The sequence below is a fragment of the Dendrobates tinctorius genome, unplaced genomic scaffold, assembly GCF_039654945.1.
Source record: "Dendrobates tinctorius isolate UK_male_01 unplaced genomic scaffold, ASM3965494v1 ptg000081l, whole genome shotgun sequence".
Lineage (NCBI taxonomy): Eukaryota > Metazoa > Chordata > Amphibia > Anura > Dendrobatidae > Dendrobates > Dendrobates tinctorius.
Window position 1 is genome coordinate 18,832,472 of NW_027361749.1, and position 23,076 is coordinate 18,855,547.

The window sequence follows — 23,076 nt, forward strand, 5'->3', positions numbered from 1 at the left end:
CCAGCGACATCGCTGGGGACGGGGATCGCTACTTACCTGTCAGACGCTGCGATCCTGCGTCCTCCCGCCTGCGTCCACGCGACGCTCGTCAGCACCACAGGAAGCGCCGCAGGAAGTGGACAAGGAATGGTCCAGCAGCTTCTCGCGCGATCAGCGATAACCAGCGGGGGAGCCGGTCGGAGGTAAGTATCAGACACAGCGATATCGCTAGCAATATCGCTGCTACGTCACAAAATCGGTGACTTTACAGCGATATTGCTAGCAATATCGCAGTGTGTAACGGGGGCTTTAGAAGTGTGCAAGTCATGACTGTTGATTGCCAATTACTGACCTGCACGATGTCATTAATTTTTTCCTGTTTTAGATTTTCTGCCAAATCAGTAAACACATTAGTGATGCTATACTGCTATTACTTTGCACATAACTGTATATGCCTACGAGGATGTCAAGAGTCTTGTGGCAAGTCTGTGCATCGCTGTTCATTCTTAGTCCGTGTGCCAGGAATGTCGGAATGAGGCCGAAACCAATACATTTATCATTTTCTGAACGACTGTCTTATTTGAAAGTATAGTGCAGCCTTTGAGGTAACACCCTATGTCAAAGTATATTACTGTATATATTCATTAAACTACAATAAAAAAAGTGTTTTCTTAAAACAATTAAAGTATTACATAGAAAAGAACATTAATCTTATCACCTGCTAGTAAAAAAAAAAAAAAAATATCCCATTTTATAACCCGTGGGAGTATTTCTCCTCTATTAAATCTAAATGCTTAATTAGTAGAACAGAGACACAATTTTTCCCTTGTTTTATTGGAAAACATTACTAGAGCATAACATTTCACATAACTTAGATGCATGAATAAAATTATGCACAATAATATTGTGTTTTATTATATGTACAGTATACATATTTTTTTAAAAGACAGATTTTGAAACATTTACATTTTTAAATTTTTATTGTTTTAAAACTCTACATGTCTTTGCAATACAATTTGTTACTCGAGTATGGTTAATGTACAATGAAGTTCTTTTGCCTGAAACTCAACTATAAAATACAATTTTATCAATATGATCTATTTAACATAACAAAGAATTTCCGTATGGCTGGGGTTGCTTTAGCATGGTTTGCCGTGTAGTGCTGCATACATTTTTCCCTTCAAAATGTCCAAAAAAATCAACCAAAAGTGCATTGGAAAGCTGCATTGACCAGCCAATAGAATAAGTATTTTTTATGATATTACCACGCCATATTGTAAGTAAATAGATAAATTCCAATATTTATCATACTTTTACCCCATTTATTACTGAGGCAAACTCATAGTAAATTGAATAGTGATTATCTGCATGCCATACACACTCCCCTTTGATGTAAAATTTACACAGGTTATAAAGGACGTGTTGAAGAGTGCCAGTACTTTAGATAAATGTATTTCACAAAGAGACAATGCTGGTAATAATGGTAACTAACATTTAACATCTAAGTACAAGCTAATTTATATTTATCAGGCAGAAAGTATGGCTAAAGTAAAAAAAAAAAAAAAAAAAAAACTTCATATCACCTGCCCATGAAAGATCAAACATGTCTTGGTCCACATTTCTAAGTATTTTAGATGAAAAAAAAAAAAAAAAGAAAACAGGGGCAGATATGCAGAACCATCTCGTGTAAGATTTACATTTCTAAATCAAAAGCCAGGAAAAAAGAAATCTTTATGCAAAACCATTAAGGACCTGAATTCCAATCTCCATAAAAGAAAAGGATGAGCAGCTGTTTAGGTTGTGTATATATACTGTATATATATATACACACATACATATTTATATATATATATGCATATATACATATGGGTAAAACAAGCCAGGATAGAAGTGTGTAATAGCTGTATAGGTGGGCAGTTTAGACTTTCTTGTTCCATGGCACTGCTTTCACACGATAAAATTTTGTACCCAAAGGAACCTTGAAACGGTTTTGAGCCTGAAACAGAGACATGGTTATAATTCCTTTTTAAACAGTGACATATTCAACGTCATGTTGTTTCCATTACAGCATTATTACAATGTACAATCCCGCAATATGGACATGAATATTTTCTTACTAAGAGTCCATTCACACATCTGTTTCCTTTTTTGTTGGTCAACACGAACATTTTTTTCCAGTGTGTCAGCCATTCAGCCTCGTCTTTTTTTCTCATCCATTATTACAAACTGGAATAGTTAAACTGTCTGAAGTTTTATATTTGTCACTTAGAAAATGAGTCACTTAAAAATGGATGAAAACCGTAATAAAGCTGGTGTTAAAACATATGGTTTAAGTTTTTCAGCTTTGCTTAAAGGGAACCTGTCATCTGGAAAAATGCAATTTATTACTTGCAGATATAGAATTGTTCTGCAGGTAAATAGTGCTACAGTGCGGCATGTAGAAAATTAACTTATTTCTTCTCGTTATTCTCAGCTTTAAGTCATGGGGCGTGTGTGAAGAGGCTACAGTCATAGCTCACAGCACTGCTCACTATACTATGAGCTGCAGGTGTAGGCTCACCCCAGCTCTGTAGTGTATCTGTGCAGAGTGAGCTGTCAATCAAAATGCCAGGATGACAGCCACCACTCACAGTATGGTGAGCAGTGACTGTAACCTCTCCACCCCAAGACTGAAAGACGGCGGCTCCTGGGAGGAAATAAGTTCATTTTCTCCCAGTAGCCAAACTTTCAGTAAGGCAGCTTGGCCAGGAATCATTGTAATGCTATCTACTTGTAGAGTGACCCTATGTATGCAAGTAGATGCTTTCTGAGATGACAGGTTCTCTTTAATGGACATTCATAGACTTGGATTGTTGAGGTTGATCCAGAAAAATGGATGAAATAGAACATGAAAAAAGTTTAACGCAATAGATAGACATAAAAAAACAGATATATAAAGGGTTTAAATTCTAGGGGTCAGTATGCAATGGAGCCATTAAAAGCCAACAGCATCCACCAAAATCATTAGGATAAACTGTAAAAAGATCTGAGTCAGAACAGAAGTCATAACCCTAATGTGAACAAGGCCAAATTGTAGCAGGATCAACTTTATTCTCATTTGCACAAGGAAAGACTAGAAGCAATGAGATGAAACTGAATGGGAGGAGACACAGATTAGATATTAGAAAAAACTTTTTGACAGTTAGTGATCAATGAGTGGAACAGGCTGCCACGAGAAGTGGTGAGTTCTCCTTCAATGGAAGTCTTCAAACAGAGGCTGAACAGACATCTGACTGGGATGATTTAGCGAATCCTGCTTTGAGCAGGGGGTTGGACCAGATGGCCCAGGAGGTCCCTTCCAACTCTACGATTCTATGAAATTGAGGGTTCTAAGAATCAGTTGTGTAGGATTAGAAAAACATGGTCTTGTTCTTCTAGAAATAATCCTACACTGTCCACATGTTGTGTGTTGTACTGGAGCTCGGTCCTTTTTGTCTCACTACCTGTCATCTACTTCAAGACTTCTCAGTTACATTAAATACTTGAGAAATGAAACCATATTCTGAAACATCAATGATTCTGCATATATAATATCACCTTAACTCTCAATTTATCCTGTGCAAAAGCTCGTTACAGATAACTATGTAACGGAGATCTAAAAACAAAGGATTGCATATGCACGCAGTTTACCTTTTTTGCCTGGCAATACTCCTTTTCCATCACTTTACCAAGTACCCAGGGCCTTCTAGAAGAACCAGAAGCTGCATGAAACAAGGAAAAATGTATAAAACATAGTAAGCATCAGACTTCACACAACAGAACAGGTAAATCTAGAGCTACATGACGAAATGTAGTTCTGCAACATGGGATCACATTGTCACAGCTAGTGAATGAGATTGCATGTTATTGTGACCATTATCTATCAGTCCTCACAAGTTTAACCCTTAGTGGTATTAACTCCTTTATGTACTGAGTTAACATTTTCTGGAAAAAAAAAATTTCTGAAACTTTTTTTTAAGGGTACAAACTGTAGATACGCAATATGGCTAGAGGTAGGCTGAAGCAAGATCGCTAATGCCACTTACTGGCTGCAGGGGCCAGGTGTTGCATAAGGGATATCACAGCTGCAGCAATGGCCGCCATCAGTTCAGAGACTGGCACTGGAGCTTTAAGTAATGCCTATTTTGTTATTATACAGCTCTACGTGCCCCTGCCCCAATCACTTTAAAAAGTAACTACACTAGATAGATGACTTTTCATATGTTTATATGGTGAAGGGCCATTAATTCAGTGAAGATCTGGGTCCCTCTCACTGTTTAATCAAAAGACCTCTTAGAAATGCACAGATCCTGCTTGACTGCACACTCAACGCACAGTACAGATTCAGTAGAAAGAGAAAATTTATGAGATAGTCATAGACTTTCTATGGAACTTGTACTCCGCTCTGTGCTAGACATTCCTGCTCCCTACTTAGCTGCCACCTCTAAAGGGGCATTTTCGCTGCATAATAGTGAGCGAATGCTGTTTCACAACTATTTTGCCATGTAAACAGGCTGCAGACTATCTGATGAAGAAGCCAAACGCTTGTTTATCAGGTGAATTGATCTTCTGTGCAGCACAAAAGATCATCGCTCTCGGTGATGCATCTTCCTGTGTATACAGGACTCACTCTGCTGAGAACTATGGCTGTCTATGTGCGCTGAGCGATCTAGTGTAGATCACTTAATGCACATCACTTACTTTGGTCTGCCTGTGTAATTAGGCAGACTACCGACAATCATTAAATGATTGGCGATCATATTGTGCTGCCAGTCAGTTTGTGTAAACCTTTGCTATTTACGTAAATGAAAGTCTTTGATTGGGGGGTGAGGGACACAGCTAGCATCCTCATCTCCCTTGGCCTTCAATGTAGGCAATCTTCTTGGATCATATGTTTGTCCATTTATGCAACATTGGATTTCTCTACTGAACATGCGTTATATCCAATACATATATATATATATATATATATATATATATATATATATATATATACACACACTGCTCAAAAAAATAAAGGGAACACTTAAACAACAGAATATAACTCCAAGTAAATCAAACTTCTGTGAAATCAAACTGTCCACTTAGGAAGCAACACTGTTGGACAATTAATTTCACATGCTTTTGTGCAAATGGAATAGACAACAGATGGAAATTGTCCAACATTTGTGGCCTTCTGGAGGTCATTTTGCAAGGCTCTGGCAGTGCTCCTCTTGTTCCTCCTTGCACAAAGGCTGAGGTAGCAGTCCTATTGCTGGGTTGTTGCCCTCCTACGGCCCCCTCCATGTCTCCTGGTGTACTGGCCTGTCTCCTGGTAGCACCTCCAGCCTCTGGACACTACGCTGACAGACACAGCAAACCTTCTTAACACAGCTTGCATTGATGTGCCATGCTGGATGAGCTGCACTACCTGAGCCACTTGTGTGAGTTGTAGAGTCCGTCTCGTGCTACCACGAGTGTGAAAGCACAACCAACATTCAAAAGTGACCAAAACATCAGCCAGAAAGCATTGGTACTGAGATGTGGTCTGTGGTCCCCACCTGCAGAACCACTCCTTTATTGAGGGTGTCTTGATAATTGCCAATAATTTCCATCTGTTGTCTATTCCATTTGCACAACAGCATGTGAAATTGATTGTCAATCAGTGTTGCTTCCTAAGAGGACAGTTTGAGTTCACAGAAGTTATATTCTGTTGTTTAAGTGTTCCCTTTATTTTTTGGAGCAGTGTATATCATTAAGCACTAAGCACTTTGTGATTGAATTGTTTCTCCATGTAAGATACCAGATGAGATGTTATATGATTACTTAATCTGCTATTGATATGTATTCCTTTAGGCTTATACTCTAATGTAGTTACAATACGGTTGTTACTGACTCTGAATACCTGTGGGAACCATACATAGGCTGCGTTATAGAAATCATATGTTTACAGAACCAAGCACTTTCTTAAACTTGCTGCATGTATACTTTCCCACACTTATCCAACACTTATGAGAAAAATATGTAAATTATTTATGTAACTTTACATGAAAAGTAATATAAATGTACTGTATGTATTGTATCTATTACACTTTTTTGTCCCGGTAATTTATACATGTTGCTGCGACCCCTAGCTGACATGAGGCACCTAATGGTTTTATTTTAAAATTTTATTTAAAAATTAACATTTGATTTTATCATCTCTTGTATGCAGTGCTTTATTCTGGATCCCAATCCAGAGTCTGTATTTGCTGTGTAATCAGGCATTCAGACTACCGCCAATCATTTAGGCTAAGTGCACACGTACCGGAACTCTCGCGGAAATTACCGCGAGAATTCCGGAATTCCATTCCGCGGGAAAATCGCATTTTAAATTCCCGCGATTTTCCCGCGGAAAAACTAGCATTTTGCAAGCGTATTTAGCTTGCAAAATGCTAGCGTTTTCCAAGCGATCTGTAGCATCGCTTGGAGAACTGATTGACAGGTTGGTCACACTCGTCAAACATAGTGTTTGACAAGTGTGACCAACTTTTTACTACTGAGGCTGCCTATGCAGCCTCAGTAGTAAAAGATAAAATGCAAAAAAAAATAAAAAATGGTGTTATTCTTACCTTCCGACGTCCCGCGCAGCCGTTCCCAGTAATCCTTTGCGAAAATGCCCGCAATGACGTCAGTTCTCGCGGGATCGCGATGTCTCTCGGTCATTCGCGACGACATCGCGCGAATTACTAGATTAATCCTACTAGGATTACTAGGAACGAGAGCGTGGAGAGAGGTGGGAAGGCTGCGCGGGACACCGGAAGGTGAGAATAACAATATTTTTTATTTTAAATTCTATTTTTTACAGGGATATGGTACCCAAAGCCCAGAGGACAGTCTCCTCTCCTCCGGACCATGGGTACCATCCGCAAATGTTCTGCTTACTTTTCGCATGGTGGGCACAGCCACATGCGGGAAGTAAGCGGAACAATGCATTCCGATGGGTGCGGGATCGCCGCGATTCCGCAAAATTAATAAGCATGCTGCGGTTTTTACCGCGAAGCGATTCGGCCCCGCGGTAAAAACCACAGCATTAGCACAGCATTGCGGAATCCCATAGGAATGCATGGCATGCTTATTTTTCGCGTTTTCACGGCAAAATCGCGCGGTTAAAACCGCCGCGGAAACGCGAAAAAAGCGCCACGTGTGAACTCAGCCTAAATGTTTGTGGCGATCTTAAGGCCCCTTTACACACAACGATGTCCCAGCGATCCCACCAACGATCCGACATGGATGGGATCGCTGGGACATAGTTAGACAGACTCGCCAGCGATCAGGACCAGCGAGCAAGCTGGTATCTAGGGTAAACAGCGGGTATCCAAGAGCCTCGTGGCTCTTAGTTACCCGCTGTTTACCCTAGATACCAGTGTGCACGTTGGTATCTAGGGTAAACAGCGGGTATCCAAGAGCCACGTGGCTCTTAGTTACCCGCTGTTTACCCTAGATACCAGCGTGCAGAGTCGAGAATCGTTGGTCTCCCGCTGTCACACGCAGTGATGCGTGCTGGCCAGCGGGAGACCAACGATCAAAAAATGGCCCAGGACGAACCTGCACGATCAGTGATACCTGGGGGGGGCGGTCGCTGATGAATGTCACACACAGCGAGATCGCTGGAGAGATCGCTGATGCGTCACAAAATCAGCGATCTCGCTGTGACGGGGCTCATATCGTGCCGCCAGTCGGTTTGTGTAAACAGACCTTTGCTCTTTAAGTAAATGAAAGTCTTTCTTTGTCATCCAACTTTCCTAGAAAGGTAAATTAAAAAATGTAAAATCTTGAAGTTGCCCCGCGTACTTTTTTGAGAAAATGTTTAACACAGAGGTAGTATTTCTTTCTGCTTATGACTTTGCCTCAAATGACTCCTTTTTGCTATGGCTTAGGACACAGCAGGAGTTCCTTAAGGATTAAAATGTATTATCTTTCAAATAAAATCAATCTGCATTAGATCCACTACCCTTTAAGGTTAGCCTACCAATTGCCTGACTTAGCCTTGCTGCTTTATTTATTTTACCCCAGCTTAAACAAAAACTCTGCAGGTTAATGTCCAGCCATAAATACGTGAGTTTATATTCTAAATATTAGCTTCAATCTCCTGTCTGGACAGTTAAAATGTTTGAGATCTGGCAAACAACGATCAGCAGCTAATACGAAGTCACTGAAATGTCAACAAGTCATACGTCTTTTCAGGAAGATCCCCTCGGGGCAGTATATACTGCATGATTAACGTAGCAAAAGGCAAAGTAGGTATTCCTATACCTAGAAAATAAATCTATGAGGACAGAGACTAGAATAACAGGGCTGTGGAGTCGGTAAGCCAAACCTGCGACTCCGACTCCTCAATTTCCCTTACACCGACTCCGACTCCAACTCCGCGACGCCGACTCCCACACATATTGCTTATATTTAAGTGAAAAATGTATTGTAGTACAATGTGAACCTCAGACATTTAATCATTTTTATGATCCAATAATCAAGATATTTAGATAGAACAGAATATATATTGGTGTACTACCCGGTTTTCATTCTTTTTGGTACAGATACGATATGGATAGACAGATATGGATAAATGGATAGATAGAGCAGATTTCTAATCTGCTTTTGCTATTGAAAACATTATCTATGAGCTCAAAAACCTTTCAGGTGATGCAGTTTTTTAAAAAGATGATCTGCTTTTGCAGCTGAAAAACGTATCCTCAAAAAACACAGGAAAAACGCTGTGTGTGAATGTAGCCTTAGATCAGGAATAGAACAGCCATTTATAGGACATTTCATAACTTTCCCAAACTCCTATGAAAAAATATTCAGCACATCCTGCATTGAATTACTGTACCCAATTTATTATATATTTTAGGAGTCGGAGTCGGTCCATTTTATACCGACTCCACCAAAATGAGCACCGACTCCGACTCCACGACTCCGACTCCACAGCCCTGTAGAATAAATCAGCTGCAGAAGAGCAACTGTACTCCTCTGCTAGAAAGAATGCTGGATAAATTAAAACTTTACTTTTTTGCGATAAAATTGCAAAGTTGGAAATACCAAACGTTAGGTTTTCATTATGATTGTCTACAACTTGGACAGAAAGAAAGATGCAACAAAAGAAGCATAAGAATCAACGATTATGAAAATAGTATATCTTCTGGGATGAAAGAGTGTATAATACGTTGAGACAGCACTCGACACATTTATATAATAATGGCATGATATATGTCCACTATTAATCATATTGTATTTTTACATAAAAAATTATATTCCGTTTATTAATATACCTTAATTGTTACCAGAGTTCTGTTTTTCTGATGCACAGCTTTGACTCCCTGTATAGACATGTATTATGCTGACTGCCAACCGATGGAGATTAGGGCCTTAGCTCAGCATGTAAAAAGATAACCCCTTAGATATGTCACAGTTCAGTGATTGGTGGGGTCCCAATTCTGAAAGCCCCACCGGTTGCTTCAATATAGAAGCAGAAGATCATCAGTGAGAGCGGAGTGGTTTATCGACTCAGGCTTTTTATAGGTTAGTATAGTGCTCAGTTCAGCACTGATCAAAACTACAGCATTTTTAAATTATTTTCCCCTTTGAAGGGACTTTACCATCAGGTTTTAACCACTTAACCAGTTCTACCACTCTTTTTGGCTTAAAAATACTTTTTAAAACTTAAAGGGGTTTTCCGGTCTAAAATGAAAAGTTTGCAGTCACTCTGTGTGACTGCAGACTTAGGCATATCTTCAGCCCACGAACTGCGAGGATTCGCCGTTGTGTGCCCTGGGAATGGTGGTCAAATATGTGATGTACAAACTGTCCCGGGCAGAACTCGTATAGTGGAGGTGCCTTTGCTCAATACACTTGACTGGCGTGTCTTTTGGATCAGTGTGCGAGGTAGATGAGTGTTATCTTCAACAAGATGCTGAAACCTCAGACACAGCCCACCGCATTGTAACAAACCAGACAAGTCGCCTGATCACTGGGCACAGGGAGTGATCAGGACAACGCGCTCACAAGGAGCAACCTGAACGTCACTTAGCTGCCACTGTAGGAAATATAATACGGTTTCCCTCTTCCAGTTTATACTCTAGTTCTCCTTGGTTCAGCAAACTATAGAACAATTGATAGAAAATTAGCTTGCAAAACTACTGCGGCGTCATACCATAATAAGTTCACACCTGTCACCTGGGACTGTCTGGTCCATAAAAGCCTCCTATTGAAATTAAGCTATGTCAGGATCTCTTATATGAATGGATGTGGACGATGCAGCACATTGCCTAAGTGGTTAGCACTGAAGCTTTACAGCGCTAGGGTCCGGGATTCAAATTCCACCAAGGATAACATCTACAAGAAGTTTGGACGCTCCTCCCATGTTTGCGTGCGGTTGTATGTGGATAGGTCTTAAAGAGGTCAAATTCAACTTTAAATAATGTAATCTAAATTTACCTTCTGACATGCTTTTAGAGAAAACAAAAATAATGAAACGAACAAAAAAATTTGGATGATAGAGACCATTCTTGAAGCTAAAGCAACTTTATCTAAAAATACGTATGTGCCACAATGTTTTCTGTAGTTTTTAAAAGTAAAAATTAAAAATAACAATTGGCAGCATTAGATGCTGCTGCATGGATACAGAAAAGGCTTTATATTCTTCTTTAAGCTGCAACCTTTAACACCACCATTGCCCAACTAGTAATCAGAATTGCCTCCAAAGGTCAGGGACTTCTGCACATTAACAACAGATCACAGTATCCTTTCTACGCCAACAAGACTTCAGTCTTGTGAGATAAAATCATTTCAAATTAAAATATTCTGGATCGTTCCAGTTTATGAAAAAAAAAAGATGAGGCATATAAGCAGAAAAATTGACAACATGAAGAGCTGTTAGCATGAAAACAAGGCTGTCTATTGTTCACCGCTTTTCACTACCAATTACAGGATTGGACAGTGTCTATTTTGGGGGAGGCGAGATACATTTCTAACACCACTGTATTTTACAGTCTCTCTCCTTATCTACTCTCCGATGTATGAACATAATTATTTTGGAGGGGGGCACAGATCTGTGTCACAACCCAATGGTGCAACATTCCCACATGATGTTAAGAAACCATAGTCCTAGCTGATCCGGAGAGTTGTCCACCACTCAGCGTGCATGCGCCATCCTCGTTGCTCTCAGTGCACTAATGATATATTTGCACATATGATATTGGACCTAATTTTAGTATTAGCGAAAACTAGGGAGAAGCATTGAGATTATTATTACGTAACGAATATCTAAACATTTGCTATTTGCTTATGTTGTCCTTTTAATTGCAAGTAGATTGGTTGGATTCAGGTTCTGAACTAATCAAAAAAGCAAATTCATCCGAACCCTGTTCTGTGGGTGCGCCGAGGCTGGTGCTAACTTCTGTTTTTTAAACTGCACACCTCTAGGAATGTTTCGGAGTTAATCGTTGGGGGTCTCAGGACCTCGGCCCTCACTGATCTACTTCCAATTAAAAGAACTATATATAAAAAAAAATAACTCTTTAAAGGTTAGGTCTCCTGCACTTGTGATAGTTTAGCTGCAAATTTTACAATGGAAAATAAAGGCCGATTCATCAAAAGCAATTTTTGCAGAATTTAGCTACAACTGTGGTGTACATTGCTTCGACAAAAAAAATTGCAAAATTTTGTGACTTTTGGCATTTTCACACCAGTTTCTCCGAGCTCCGTCAAAATGGAGCTGAATGTAGCAATAAGTGAACCTGTACAACCCTTTTCTAAAGAAAATAAAGCAAACTGAAGTTTTGATTTTTATTTTTCATTTGTTTTTGACCAACCATGTTCACATGCAGTTAAATAATACAACTGGTATTGATGGAATACGCTTAGAGTAGCTAAACATCAAATTTTACAGACTTTAATAGGTCATATTGATGCAAACAGTACAAGTGTATAGCCTATATGAACCGAACAGCAGGGTTAATAATGATGTCGCTTTACTAAAAGGTGGTCAAAAAACAGACGGTCCAGTTTCTGGGCAGCCGTATGACTAATGTTGAGCGATACCATCCGATATTGAGAAATATCGGATCGGACTGGATCGGCCGATACCCAAAAAGTATCGGGTATCGCCGAATCCGATACCGGAAGTCCCATTCAAGTCAATGGGACAGAAATATCGGAAATAAAAAAAACCCTTTCTGTACTTGCACATCCTGTTCGGGAAGGGGGAAGAGTGTGGGCGGTGCGTGGGCGGACACTGTGCGTGTCTGTGTGTGCGGGCAGGGTCTGTGCGGGCCTGCCGGGGGTCTGTGCGGACTGCCGGGGGTCTGAACGGGCCTGCCGGGGGTCTGAACGGGCCTGCCGGGGGTCTGTGCGGACTGCCGGGGGACTGTGCGGGCCTGCCGGGGGACTGTGCGGGCCTGCCGGGGGACTGTGCGGGCCTGCCGGGGGACTGTGCGGGCCTGCCGGGGGACTGTGCGGGCCTGCCGGGGGACTGTGCGGGCCTGCCGGGGGACTGTGCGGGCCTGCCGGGGGACTGTGCGGGCCTGCCGGGGGACTGTGCGGGCCTGCCGGGGGACTGTGCGGGCCTGCCGGGGGACTGTGCGGGCCTGCCGGGGGACTGTGCGGGCCTGCCGAGGGACTGTGCGGGCCTGCCGAGGGACTGTGCGGGCCTGCCGGGGGGCTGTGCGGGCCTGCCGGGGGACTGTGCGGGCCTGCCGGGGGACTGTGCGGGCCTGCCGGGGGACTGTGCGGGCCTGCCGGGGGACTGTGCGGGCCTGCCGGGGGTCTGTGCGCTCATGACTAGAGCACTCATCCCCCCAACATGTTTCACCGCATGTGCGGCGTCATCAGGGGATGGGACAATGGCATTTAAAATAAAAGTTAATTTTTATGGTTTATGGTAACCTTTCGACCTATCAAAAAGGAACTTGATACAGACCTTTTTGATAGATTATAAGACACATGATTTGCTTGTCTCAGAAAAGGGGGAGGATATATTAGAAAAAAAAATCATGACTAGGATAACATGACACAACAAAAATATAATCATCTTCGAAGTTGTTGAAAATGTAAAAATACTTTTACTTATGTACCATACAGGCATAATTCCACAGAATAAAATCAAAGTAGCAAGTTTAATGGGGCTGAAATACTCCTGGGTGACACTTACCACACTCACCTGGCTTAAGATCTAATGCCAAAAGAGATTCCGAATGCAAGAAATACAGCGTTGGGCTGACTGTAAATAACACATAATTGTCGTGACGTTCATCCAAAATAATAAGAACCAAATCCCCAACCTGGAAGCTGTTAACATGTAAACAAAAAGAAGACATGTTTTCCTTTATTCTTAATGATATGAACAATGTCATGCACCAGATAACTGTTAAATGAGAACGTGTCACATACATTATTTCTTAACTTCAATAGTACTGGTACATTCAAACTGAACATAGAATACCAGGGGAACGCTCGGCCATCGATGTAAGAAGGCAGCCCAGTGATGCCGATGTGACAATATGAGAATCACAGATTACCACTCTTTGTCATGCACGTGAAACAGCAAGCAGAAGGCAACCCTGCATTAGTAAAAATGTAGGTGTTTGGAGATCAGGATCATTCCGGCAAAAAGTAAAGCACAAGTTTTGCAAGTAGTTACATTTAAAGGGAATCTGTTATCAAGTTTATTCTTCCCAATCTTATGGTACCGTAAAATAGGAACACATCCTCCGATTCCCTCACCGGGTCTATTACTGGGCTCCTAGCTAGTTTTGATAAATTCGCTAGTTTATCTCTTGGAGCTCTATTAGTCCTCTCAGTGATGTGCAATGAATAACCTGCCCACAACATTGACTGACACCTTTCTGTCTAACTGGTGCATAGCCAGAGCTGCTAATTAGTGGTGGCGGTTGGAGATAGCTAGGGCTCATGAACATTAAGGACTACATAGCAGTGAGAGGATTAGCAGAGAAGATATAACAGTGTTTTATCAAAACTACAGCAAAAAGCCCACAAAGTTACACACTGCTGGAATTCGTATCTCTGCTCCTACTATATGCTGCTCTCTTATGGGGCAAAAACCTGGCTAAAGATTCACTTTAAAAGGGCTCACCATTTTAAAGGTCCCCATACACTTTAAAGAGCTCTCAGCTTAATGCTCAGTCAGACAACTGCTATGTCCCCCAGCACTCTCATACATAGGAACAATCAGCTTAACCAACCGACCTTGACCGAGAGCTCCTGTGTTCTCTATGAGAGGGCTAGTGACAGAGAAGCCTGGCAGTGGCTTGTTTCCCAGAGTAGAAAAGGATCAGGGTTGGAAATCCAACAGGCCACAGATCCTTCTCTAGCCCAACATCATCTGCCTAGGGAAACAGCAGGTCTCTAAACACATTTTGCCGGCAACCCATCCAGTCGTTCGATCCAATGTGTGTGGGGGCCTTAAGATGTAACTTGAGCTGAAATGCTGCTGGGATTTCTTCTGATCATCTAATGAGCTAGTGTGACTGGAGGAAGTAGATTCCAAATGGAGAGAGAACAAACACCTTCCCATTTCAAAGTCGGCCATCGTAAATCCCCGTCACACACAGTGATCAAGTTTTGTGACGCAACAGCGATGTCACCAGCGAGATCGCTGTGTGTGACACTTACCAGCGACCGGCCTGGAATGGCCATGACATTTTTTTGATTGCTGGTCTCCCGCTGGCCAGCACGCATCACTGCGTGTGGCAGGCGGGAGACCAGCGATCAGCGATCTGGTAAACACTATGTGTACCTTGGTTACCAACTCCCTGCACTAGCGCGCTGGTAACTAAGGTACACAGTGGGTAACTAAGCGACGTGCGTCGCTTGTTACCCGCATGTCGCTGTCCTGATTGTTGCTGAGATCTGCCTGTTTGGCAGCTCACCAGCGATCCTGACAAGTTCATATCGTTGTCGGGATCGCTGGTGAGTCGCTATGTGTGACGGGGCCCTAAGTTTTTAGAAGGGCTTGCTTAGCGTCGTTTTTTTTTTTAGAACACCTTCCTTTTGTCTCACAGATTCTCAAGCAATAGAACGTACAACCAAGTATACTTTTTTTGTAGCCAGAAAAACACAATTAATATTTAATTTAGAAGATTCTACCATACTGTATACAATGGAAATGATGAAAAAATTCAGCTCACAGGGAAGCAATTTCTTTATTCGGGCATGTATGGTACAAAGGATTAAGGCTAAAATCTTCAAGTCAGTAATAGCATCTACGCGTTTCAGGTGTCATGACAGAGTGCTAAAACACATGAAAAGCGTAGATATTATCGCTAACAAAGATTTTGTCCTAAATCCTTTGTACCATACTTACCTGAATAAAAAAATTGTTTGCCCGTGAGCTAGATTCCTCCTCCATTTCGGCTACACATCCACGTTTTGACAGGGCATCTCTCCGTGCTCCAGGTTACACGGATATTTAAACTGTGTGCTGGAAGTATCTCTATATTGACACTACTGTATACAACACAATAGCCACGTGCACTAACTACAGTGTGTAGGTTGGAAAAGTAACCTTAATCTTTAAATCACAATTTAAGGTTGTACTTTTTCTAATGTGAAATCAACATTAAATCTTAAAGGCAAGGTCGCTAAATGTTCCCCATGTGCATATATTCAGGATTTGTATGATGATGTACATTGTAAATGCCATATAGGTCTTCTAATAAAAATGTCAGCTCCTGCATGCAATTTAATGACTATTTATAGAGTAGAAATGCAAGACATAACTGTATATTCTTGCTTTTAATGGTATGCTGTCATTCTGTTGTATGGCTAATGTACCACCTACCACAAGTGTACGGAATCCAGAAACTTGAGAAAACTAACTCAATTATGTAACAGTCAAAGCCTGATAACTTTTGTATGCTGTAGAAGAAGACAACTTTTTTTTCACACTAGGGTCTTAAACCCTTCGGAATAAAGTATATTTTTGGCTTTTCATTTATGCTTCTCCCCATATTTACAAACACTTTACTCTTTGTTGGTATCATAGGGCCTTATTCTTTGCACCACCTTAGGACACGTATCTGTTTTGTTTTTACTGCGCTCATTGATGATTCTTCAGCTTAGCAAAATTACGGAAATACCAAATTAGTTAATTCTTCTTTTGATGGGTGAAAAAATAAATCGGAATTTTGTAAAAATACGTAACATTTGCACTTTCCCTTTGGTGGACCTGTGTGAGGTTTTGCTTTTTGCATGGTGAACCGACGTTGTAATTGGTACAATTTCAGAGAACATAAAACCTTTTCATTTCTTCTTATTGCTATTTGTAGTGTAGTTGTGGTAGAAAATGCAATTTTGGCACTTACGACTTTTTTTTCTCTCTACAGCTTTTACTGCACAGATTAATTTATTTCAGATTTTGATTGACCAGCTCTACGCTTTCCTAGTGTATCCTCACCCATCCCCCCTGTAGACTGTGAGCCCTCGCGGGCAGGGTCCTCTCTCCTTCTGTACTTGTGTGTGCCTTGTATTGCTCATGTTTATTGTACTTGTCTATATTTCCCCTTTTCACATGTAAAGCGCCATGGAATAAATGGCGCTATAAAAATGTATAATAATAATCTGAGCTTTACAGATCTGGTCATACCAATTTTTTTTCTATGTATTTTTAAAAAGGAAAATGGATGATTAAAATATTTCATTTTCTTTTTTACTTTATTTTATAGTCCACTCAAGGGGTTGAACCTCAGACCGCTTGTTCTATATATTGCAACACCATGTTATTTAAGTAAATAACTAAAATCACAGGTCTTCTGTGGCTGGGCTTCAATCACAGGTGCGACCAGTTGTCCTGATGCAATGATAACCCACTGGCATCCTAGCATAGTGTCGTACTTTGGAAAGGCGATTGCAAAATGGGACTAGTCATGCATCCGAGATGCTGCTCTCAGATAGTGACACTTAAAGGGAACCTGTCACCTGTTTTGTCCGCTAAAAGATGCGGCCACTACCTTTCAGGGCTTATGTACAGCATTCTATAATGCTATAGATAAGCCCCCGGTCCGACCTGAAAGATAAGAAAAAAAGTTTTATTATACTCACCCGGGGAGGCGGTCCTGATGGGTGTCGCAGGTACGGTGCCTCCCATCTTCTTGCGACACCACCCTCCTGTTTGCTTCCTCGCTCCCGGCATCGCACTTCTGCGCAGGCATACTTCTCTGCCCTGTTGAGAGCAGAGCAAAGAACTGCAGTGCGCAGACACCGGGAAAGGTCAGAGAGGCGCAGCACCTGCGCACTACAGGAATTTGTTCTGCCCTCAACTGGGAGTGGTGAAGCAAGCAGGAGGACGACGTCGCAAAAACATGGGAGGAGCCGGACCGGGTCCTGCGGCACCCATCGGACCGCCCCCCCCCCCGGGTGACTATAATAAAACTTATTTTTCTTATCTTGCAGGTCGGACCGTGGGCTTATCTACAGCATTATAGATAATAGTTATAATGGTCTTTTTTCCTGTAACCTAACATACAATAACAAAGGGAGTCCCATGTTCCTGGTCTATACACAGCACAAGTATGTGTATTGCTGGTGTATTCAGTCTACTGAACTAATGGGAGATTGCTGAGGGCTATACTCATATCTGTCAGACCTAAGGTGTATGAATGATGTTGTAAAGTTCATTATCGTTCAATATTTCAATGACACAATACATAGGACCCCTATTCTAAGCTATATTACACACTATTACTGAGATTCAGTAGAAGATAAGATGTATAAGTGAGAAACATTTTCCCGAAGCTGGATTTTTCTTTCTTTGCAATCATTCACGTCCAAGGCACGGACGCTTCCTTTGCTCTGGATCTTCAAACAGTGCATGCGATTGAGCAGGACTCTATCTTTCCCTTCAAAAATGATCGCCTGCTTTAAAAAGGTTTCCAAACTAAAAACATCTATCATTTTTAGTAAATAAAATTGTACTTGTACTAGACAGGCATTTAGCTCTTCTTGACAAAAAGCACACTAAAGTGTTATCAGAACCCATAGCAAAATTGATCACAAACTTCTACAAAATTCTTGACTACATGATAATCCACCATAGTTGGCAGAATAAAATACAGGAAAATAAGTTATGTGAAAGGTTTTGTTTCCGGTAGGAAAACAATTCACACAAGAGGACATGTCACTTACCATAAATATGTGCAATTATTTTTCCTCGTGCAAATGCTGCTGTTCTCCTGAATCTGGAGCTGTTTATTTTTTGCCCACAAGAAGACATCTATTCAGAAGACTTGGGGACAACGCCCAGTTGACTAAAAGGATTTAGAGCTTCGATCCTGGTCAAACGTTTTGAGATTGACACACAAATTTTGGTTTGCATAAAGCTTGAGGGTTCTGTTTTTGTAGTTAAAATTTGCATCAATTCTAGATCATTTGAAAGACTCATCAGATGAATTGCAAAAAAAGTGCAAAGACATTCCTTGCCATGAAAACTAAATCACCAAAACCTTATTCAAAGAGAAGGGTTCTTTTTCCATTAAAAAGTTTCACTAATGCAGAGCTTGACCAGTAATGGCAGCATGCAGGAGCCAGTGCAGTTCCACACACAGTGAGGTGAAAACCTTTGAGTGCTGGCCTGGTGTCAAGAACCCATTCCTCACCAATAAAAACATCAAGGACAGATCAACATTCTGCAGGAACAACAGGGAATAGACTGCAGAGGATTTGAGCTAAGTTATTTTCTCTGATGAAACCCCCTTCAAACTGTTTATCTAAATATCCTCCAAGGATCCAACAATAATTTGATAATGAACAATGCTTTTTCCAGCTTGATGTCACAAGGCAAGAGTGATAACTAATTGGCTTGGTAAACAACACATTTAAATTTAGGGTTGATGGGCAGGAACCTCTCTGATCTTAATCCCATGGAGAACTTGTGGTCAATCTCAAAGAGTAGGTGGACAAACAATTCCAAGCACTGATTAGGCAAGGATGGGTGTTCATCTGGATTTAGCATGTTGGGATGAATTGCAGAAGTTTTAGAAAATAAGGGTTAACACAGTAAATATAAGGACTCTGCATAAACTTGATTTGTCAATAAGATATAAAACATCAGACTAAAATATCTTTAAAAAAAACCAAAAACACCTAGTACAGAAAACTTTGTGACAACCAAAATTTGTGTCAGAATCAAAACTTTTGGCCATGACTGTACATCTATAGAAGGGAAGAAGGGGCCATATAACAAAAATAGGGCGCAATCAGATCGCCGTATAAATTGGAAAAAGATAAGAACGCAGAAACCGTATTGGCAAGCGTCTCTCCCGACCCGAGCGTGACAGCTGCAGACGTACATGAAGCGGTCAGACTCAGGTCAGGAAAGCTGTCAGCCAGTCCGTGCACTGCGTTTCAATCTCTGTCCGATTTATGCGGCCGTCTGACTACACCCATAGAAAGAAGCAGGAACCAAAAACATCACAAGAATCAGGAGAACATTGGCATCTGACCAGGGTTAGAACTTACATATGTATGGGAAGCAAAACCACAAAAACATGTGATCAAAAAATCCCAACTCCATATGCTTGCAAAAATAGAAATTCATTTTATTAATTACATACAGGTAAATGAAGGCACTCCAGGTTCCGGAACCATCGATCCCTACTATGTACCTATTACTTAAGGTGCATAAAAATCTTGAAGCTCCCCCGAGGCGCCCAATCATCTCAGGGTCAGGGAACTTCTTGGAAAATATTAATCGCTGGATCGATTCCAAACTACAGCCTCTTGTTGAAGGTCTTCCTTCCTGTTGGATACCGGTGAGTTCTTGAAGAGGGTGGACGGTCTCCATGTGGGTCAGGACATGCTGATTGTAACATGTGATGTCGAATCATTATATACTAACATCAGACACACTCTGATGGCTTGGCAGCTGCCAGTTATTTTCTTGGCATGTCCAACCTACCCAGGGGGATCGTCCGCCTTGTTCTCGAGCTCCTTGAGTTCTCCTTGACACACAATTTCTTTATTTTTAAGGGGTCCTTCTACCTGCAGCTCCAGGGAACACTTCCTTCGCCCCCGCTTACGCCAACCTGTTCCTGGGGCTGTGGGAGAGGGACCTCTGCCTGCCGGATCAGATGTCGTCGGTAGACTGTTTTTTGTGGTTTTGCTATAGTCTTAAATAGCGATTGCTTCCTTATATAATCCCATTATTACCACACTTAGTAGATAGATTTGTATATCCTTACATTGTATTATACGGTGTGGTCTTTCCAGGAGGATTTTATGATATGTATGCGAAGTGACTGGTCCTTTTTAAGTTAAAACATATTTTAAGTGATCTACCCAGAAAGTAAACTCATTTTGGATTTTGTCACAATGAAAAATCTCAGAGTAATAGTCATAACAATTAATCGACAGTAAATGAACACATTAAGTCTTGTACTATAAATATATTAATTTTGTAACAAACTAATGGGATTTTATAATGGAGCCAATCTGCATTGTAAAAAATTACAACTGGGGTTTCGTTTTACTTGCTCAACGTGTCCTGAGGCAGAATAGAGGAAGAGGTGTTTAAGGTAGAATAAAGCCCTAGAACTAATATCTTACACATCACATATTGGACACGGATAACATGGGGTTGGCCTTATAAATGGTTCACTACTTTTGACACATTTTAGAAAACAGTAGTATGTAAGTTACCGAGTTATTATTCCCACCGAGAAACATTCTGCAAGGCCATGAATAAAGTCTCTGATCTGGAAACCCCTTTTTATAATGTAGGACATTACCGTGTTGGAGATTACTCTTATAATAGGTAATCATGTATTATACCACAGTAGTGATTTCCTAAAGTAGACAACTCTATCCATTTTTTTTCATAGTTTTAATGTAACCTGTTTTCACAAATCCACAGTACGACTTCCTGATCTCAAGGGAGTACAATGCTTGGCAGTAATATCTGGCAGTCCTGCAGACAGTCAGCAGGGCGGTGGCTTACTCGCATGGCCAGTATGCCATTTGAGCAGGGTACTTTAGTTGCCACTGGTGATGAGCCAACATGCTTGGATAAAGTGTTTTTTCAGAGCATGCTCAGGTGCTAACCGAGTGACTTCAGAGTGCTCGTAAAATATGTGAGTCCCCGCGCCTGCATGTCTCGCAGCTGTCCGACAGCAACAACACATGCAGGGATTGCCTGTTTTTGTTAGGCAATCTCTGAATGTGCTGAGGCTGTCGAACAGTCGCGAGACATGCAGGATCGGGGACTCAAACATAATTTTCGAGCACCCCGAAGTCACTCGGTTAGCACCCAATCATGCTCTGAAAAAACACTTTATCCAAGCACGTTGGCACATCACTAGTTGCCACATCTTTAAAGTCTATGACACCTTTGACACGGGAAAACATATTTATTCAGCATATTCATTAATCTTTAGTTAATAAAAGTGCACTAAGTTTTAGTATTCTCATTCCTTCATTCATCAGATTCCGATATGCAGCCTGGAGCCTGATCCTGGTTTCAGACGTTTCTGTTGTAGGAGTGTCTCTCCCAATAATAAAGATAATGTGATGTCTGAGTATATCCAAGGTCCTGTGGTCTTCATTAGCTCTTATATCTACACAGCTTCTATCATGCACTTATTTTAACTTCATGTGCTTTGTTCCTTCTTCTATAGCCTGCTTTCTCTGCCATCTCTGAGTCTGTACATGCTTTTCCCCCTCTCTAGGATATTGAAACCTGTGAATATCTGTTTCTCTGCCGCTATCTCTGACAAAGAGAAAGGAGAATAGGAGGGAGCCATCAGAACTAAGCAGCCACTATGTCAAAATTGTAACATTCTGCTGATCACTCAGCTAGATAAAAGACTTACTGATCCTCTGCAGCAGTTAAATGGTGGAAAATTGTGTAAGTTATTAACACATAGCACTTTATACAGGCTGCTGACATCAACTATGCATATTCCTGTCAACACAATTTTACAACTTTAGATATTTAGCATCAATAGAATTTAGCCATCTTTTTTTTTTGCTAATCCTGAGTTACAGCATCCATAACTGCTCAGCACTGCATCAACAATAAGGGTGGCTATCATGCTGTCACCTCCTACCATTTAAAATGTTTATCGTGTGTCATTTACAAGTCTGCAATAACTGGAAGTGCAGTAGAGAAGAAGTGCGGGGATCTTACCCTTTGTTTACCGAGCATGACAATAATTATGTATTCAAAAACGTGGCAGGAATCGGACTATTTACAATATAATGGAAAAAGGGAAAAATATATATTACACGCACAAGTACAAATTATACATATAGTAAGTGTATGTAGAAGAAAATTGAAAAACAAACTTTTAAAAATAAAAACTTACTCTCGAATTGCGATTTTCTCAGAATGCCTTGAAGAAACTGATGACATGCTCTGCGACATCTTAAATAACAAAAAGTAAAATATTAGCTCAAAATGTATAATAATAATATGTGCTTTACTTTCAATGTAAAGTGATTGACATTTGTGTTGCATTTTTTCCCCCATAGGTCACCAAAAGTGCAAAGATTCCTAATTAACCTCTTCACGACCGCCCACAGTAGATAAACGTTGGCGCTTGCTGGGCTTTGTGCAGCGCCGACGTTTATCTACTGTCGGCGGTTTTGTGCCCCCCGGGACCCCCACATACCTTCCAACGCAGGGATCCCGGTGCGCAATGCATGCTGGGACCCCCGACGTCATCGAGACCTGATTGGTTCAGGTCCCGATGACGTCAGCGTCACAGCAGCCAATGGGAGCGATCGCTGGGAAAGCTGCTTGTTTCCCGGCGATCTCCCTCATTGTAACGCGGCTTCTCCCTCTGATCTAACACTGACAGCTGATCAGAGGTGAAGCAGCGTTATTGTGTGACTAGATCGCTGCCTGGCACAGCTGTTTGCTGCCTGGCACAGCTGTGCCAGGCAGCGATCTTGTCACACAGTAACGCTGCTTCACCTCTGATCATCTGTCATTGTGAGATCAGAGGAGAAGTCGCGTTATTATGTGCCAGGCAGCGATCTTGTCACATAGTAACGCTGCTTCTCCTCTGATCTCACACTGACAGATGATCAGAGGTGAAGTGGCGTTACTAT

The 23,076-nt window shown here is 41.3% G+C and overlaps 1 protein-coding gene across 5 annotated transcripts in view; it reads right to left on the reverse strand.

Moving 5' to 3' along the window:
• Positions 1 to 794: 794 nt before the first annotated feature.
• Positions 795 to 23,076, reverse strand: part of RB1CC1 (RB1 inducible coiled-coil 1) — a 179,269-nt gene continuing 156,987 nt past the window's right edge. For 3 of the 5 annotated variants that reach the window (XM_073583801.1, XM_073583802.1, XM_073583803.1), the window contains 4 exons: positions 22,329 to 22,387; positions 13,163 to 13,299; positions 3,649 to 3,719; positions 795 to 1,975 (listed from right to left, as the gene is read on the reverse strand). In XM_073583801.1, the coding sequence (XP_073439902.1) occupies positions 1,898 to 1,975; positions 3,649 to 3,719; positions 13,163 to 13,299; positions 22,329 to 22,387 (345 nt within the window). In that variant the 3' untranslated portion in view covers positions 795 to 1,897. Of the gene's footprint in view, positions 1,976 to 3,648; positions 3,720 to 13,162; positions 13,300 to 20,829; positions 21,731 to 22,328; positions 22,388 to 23,076 lie in introns of those variants that run through there. The other 2 variants (XM_073583804.1, XM_073583805.1) reach the window with 2 other exon arrangements.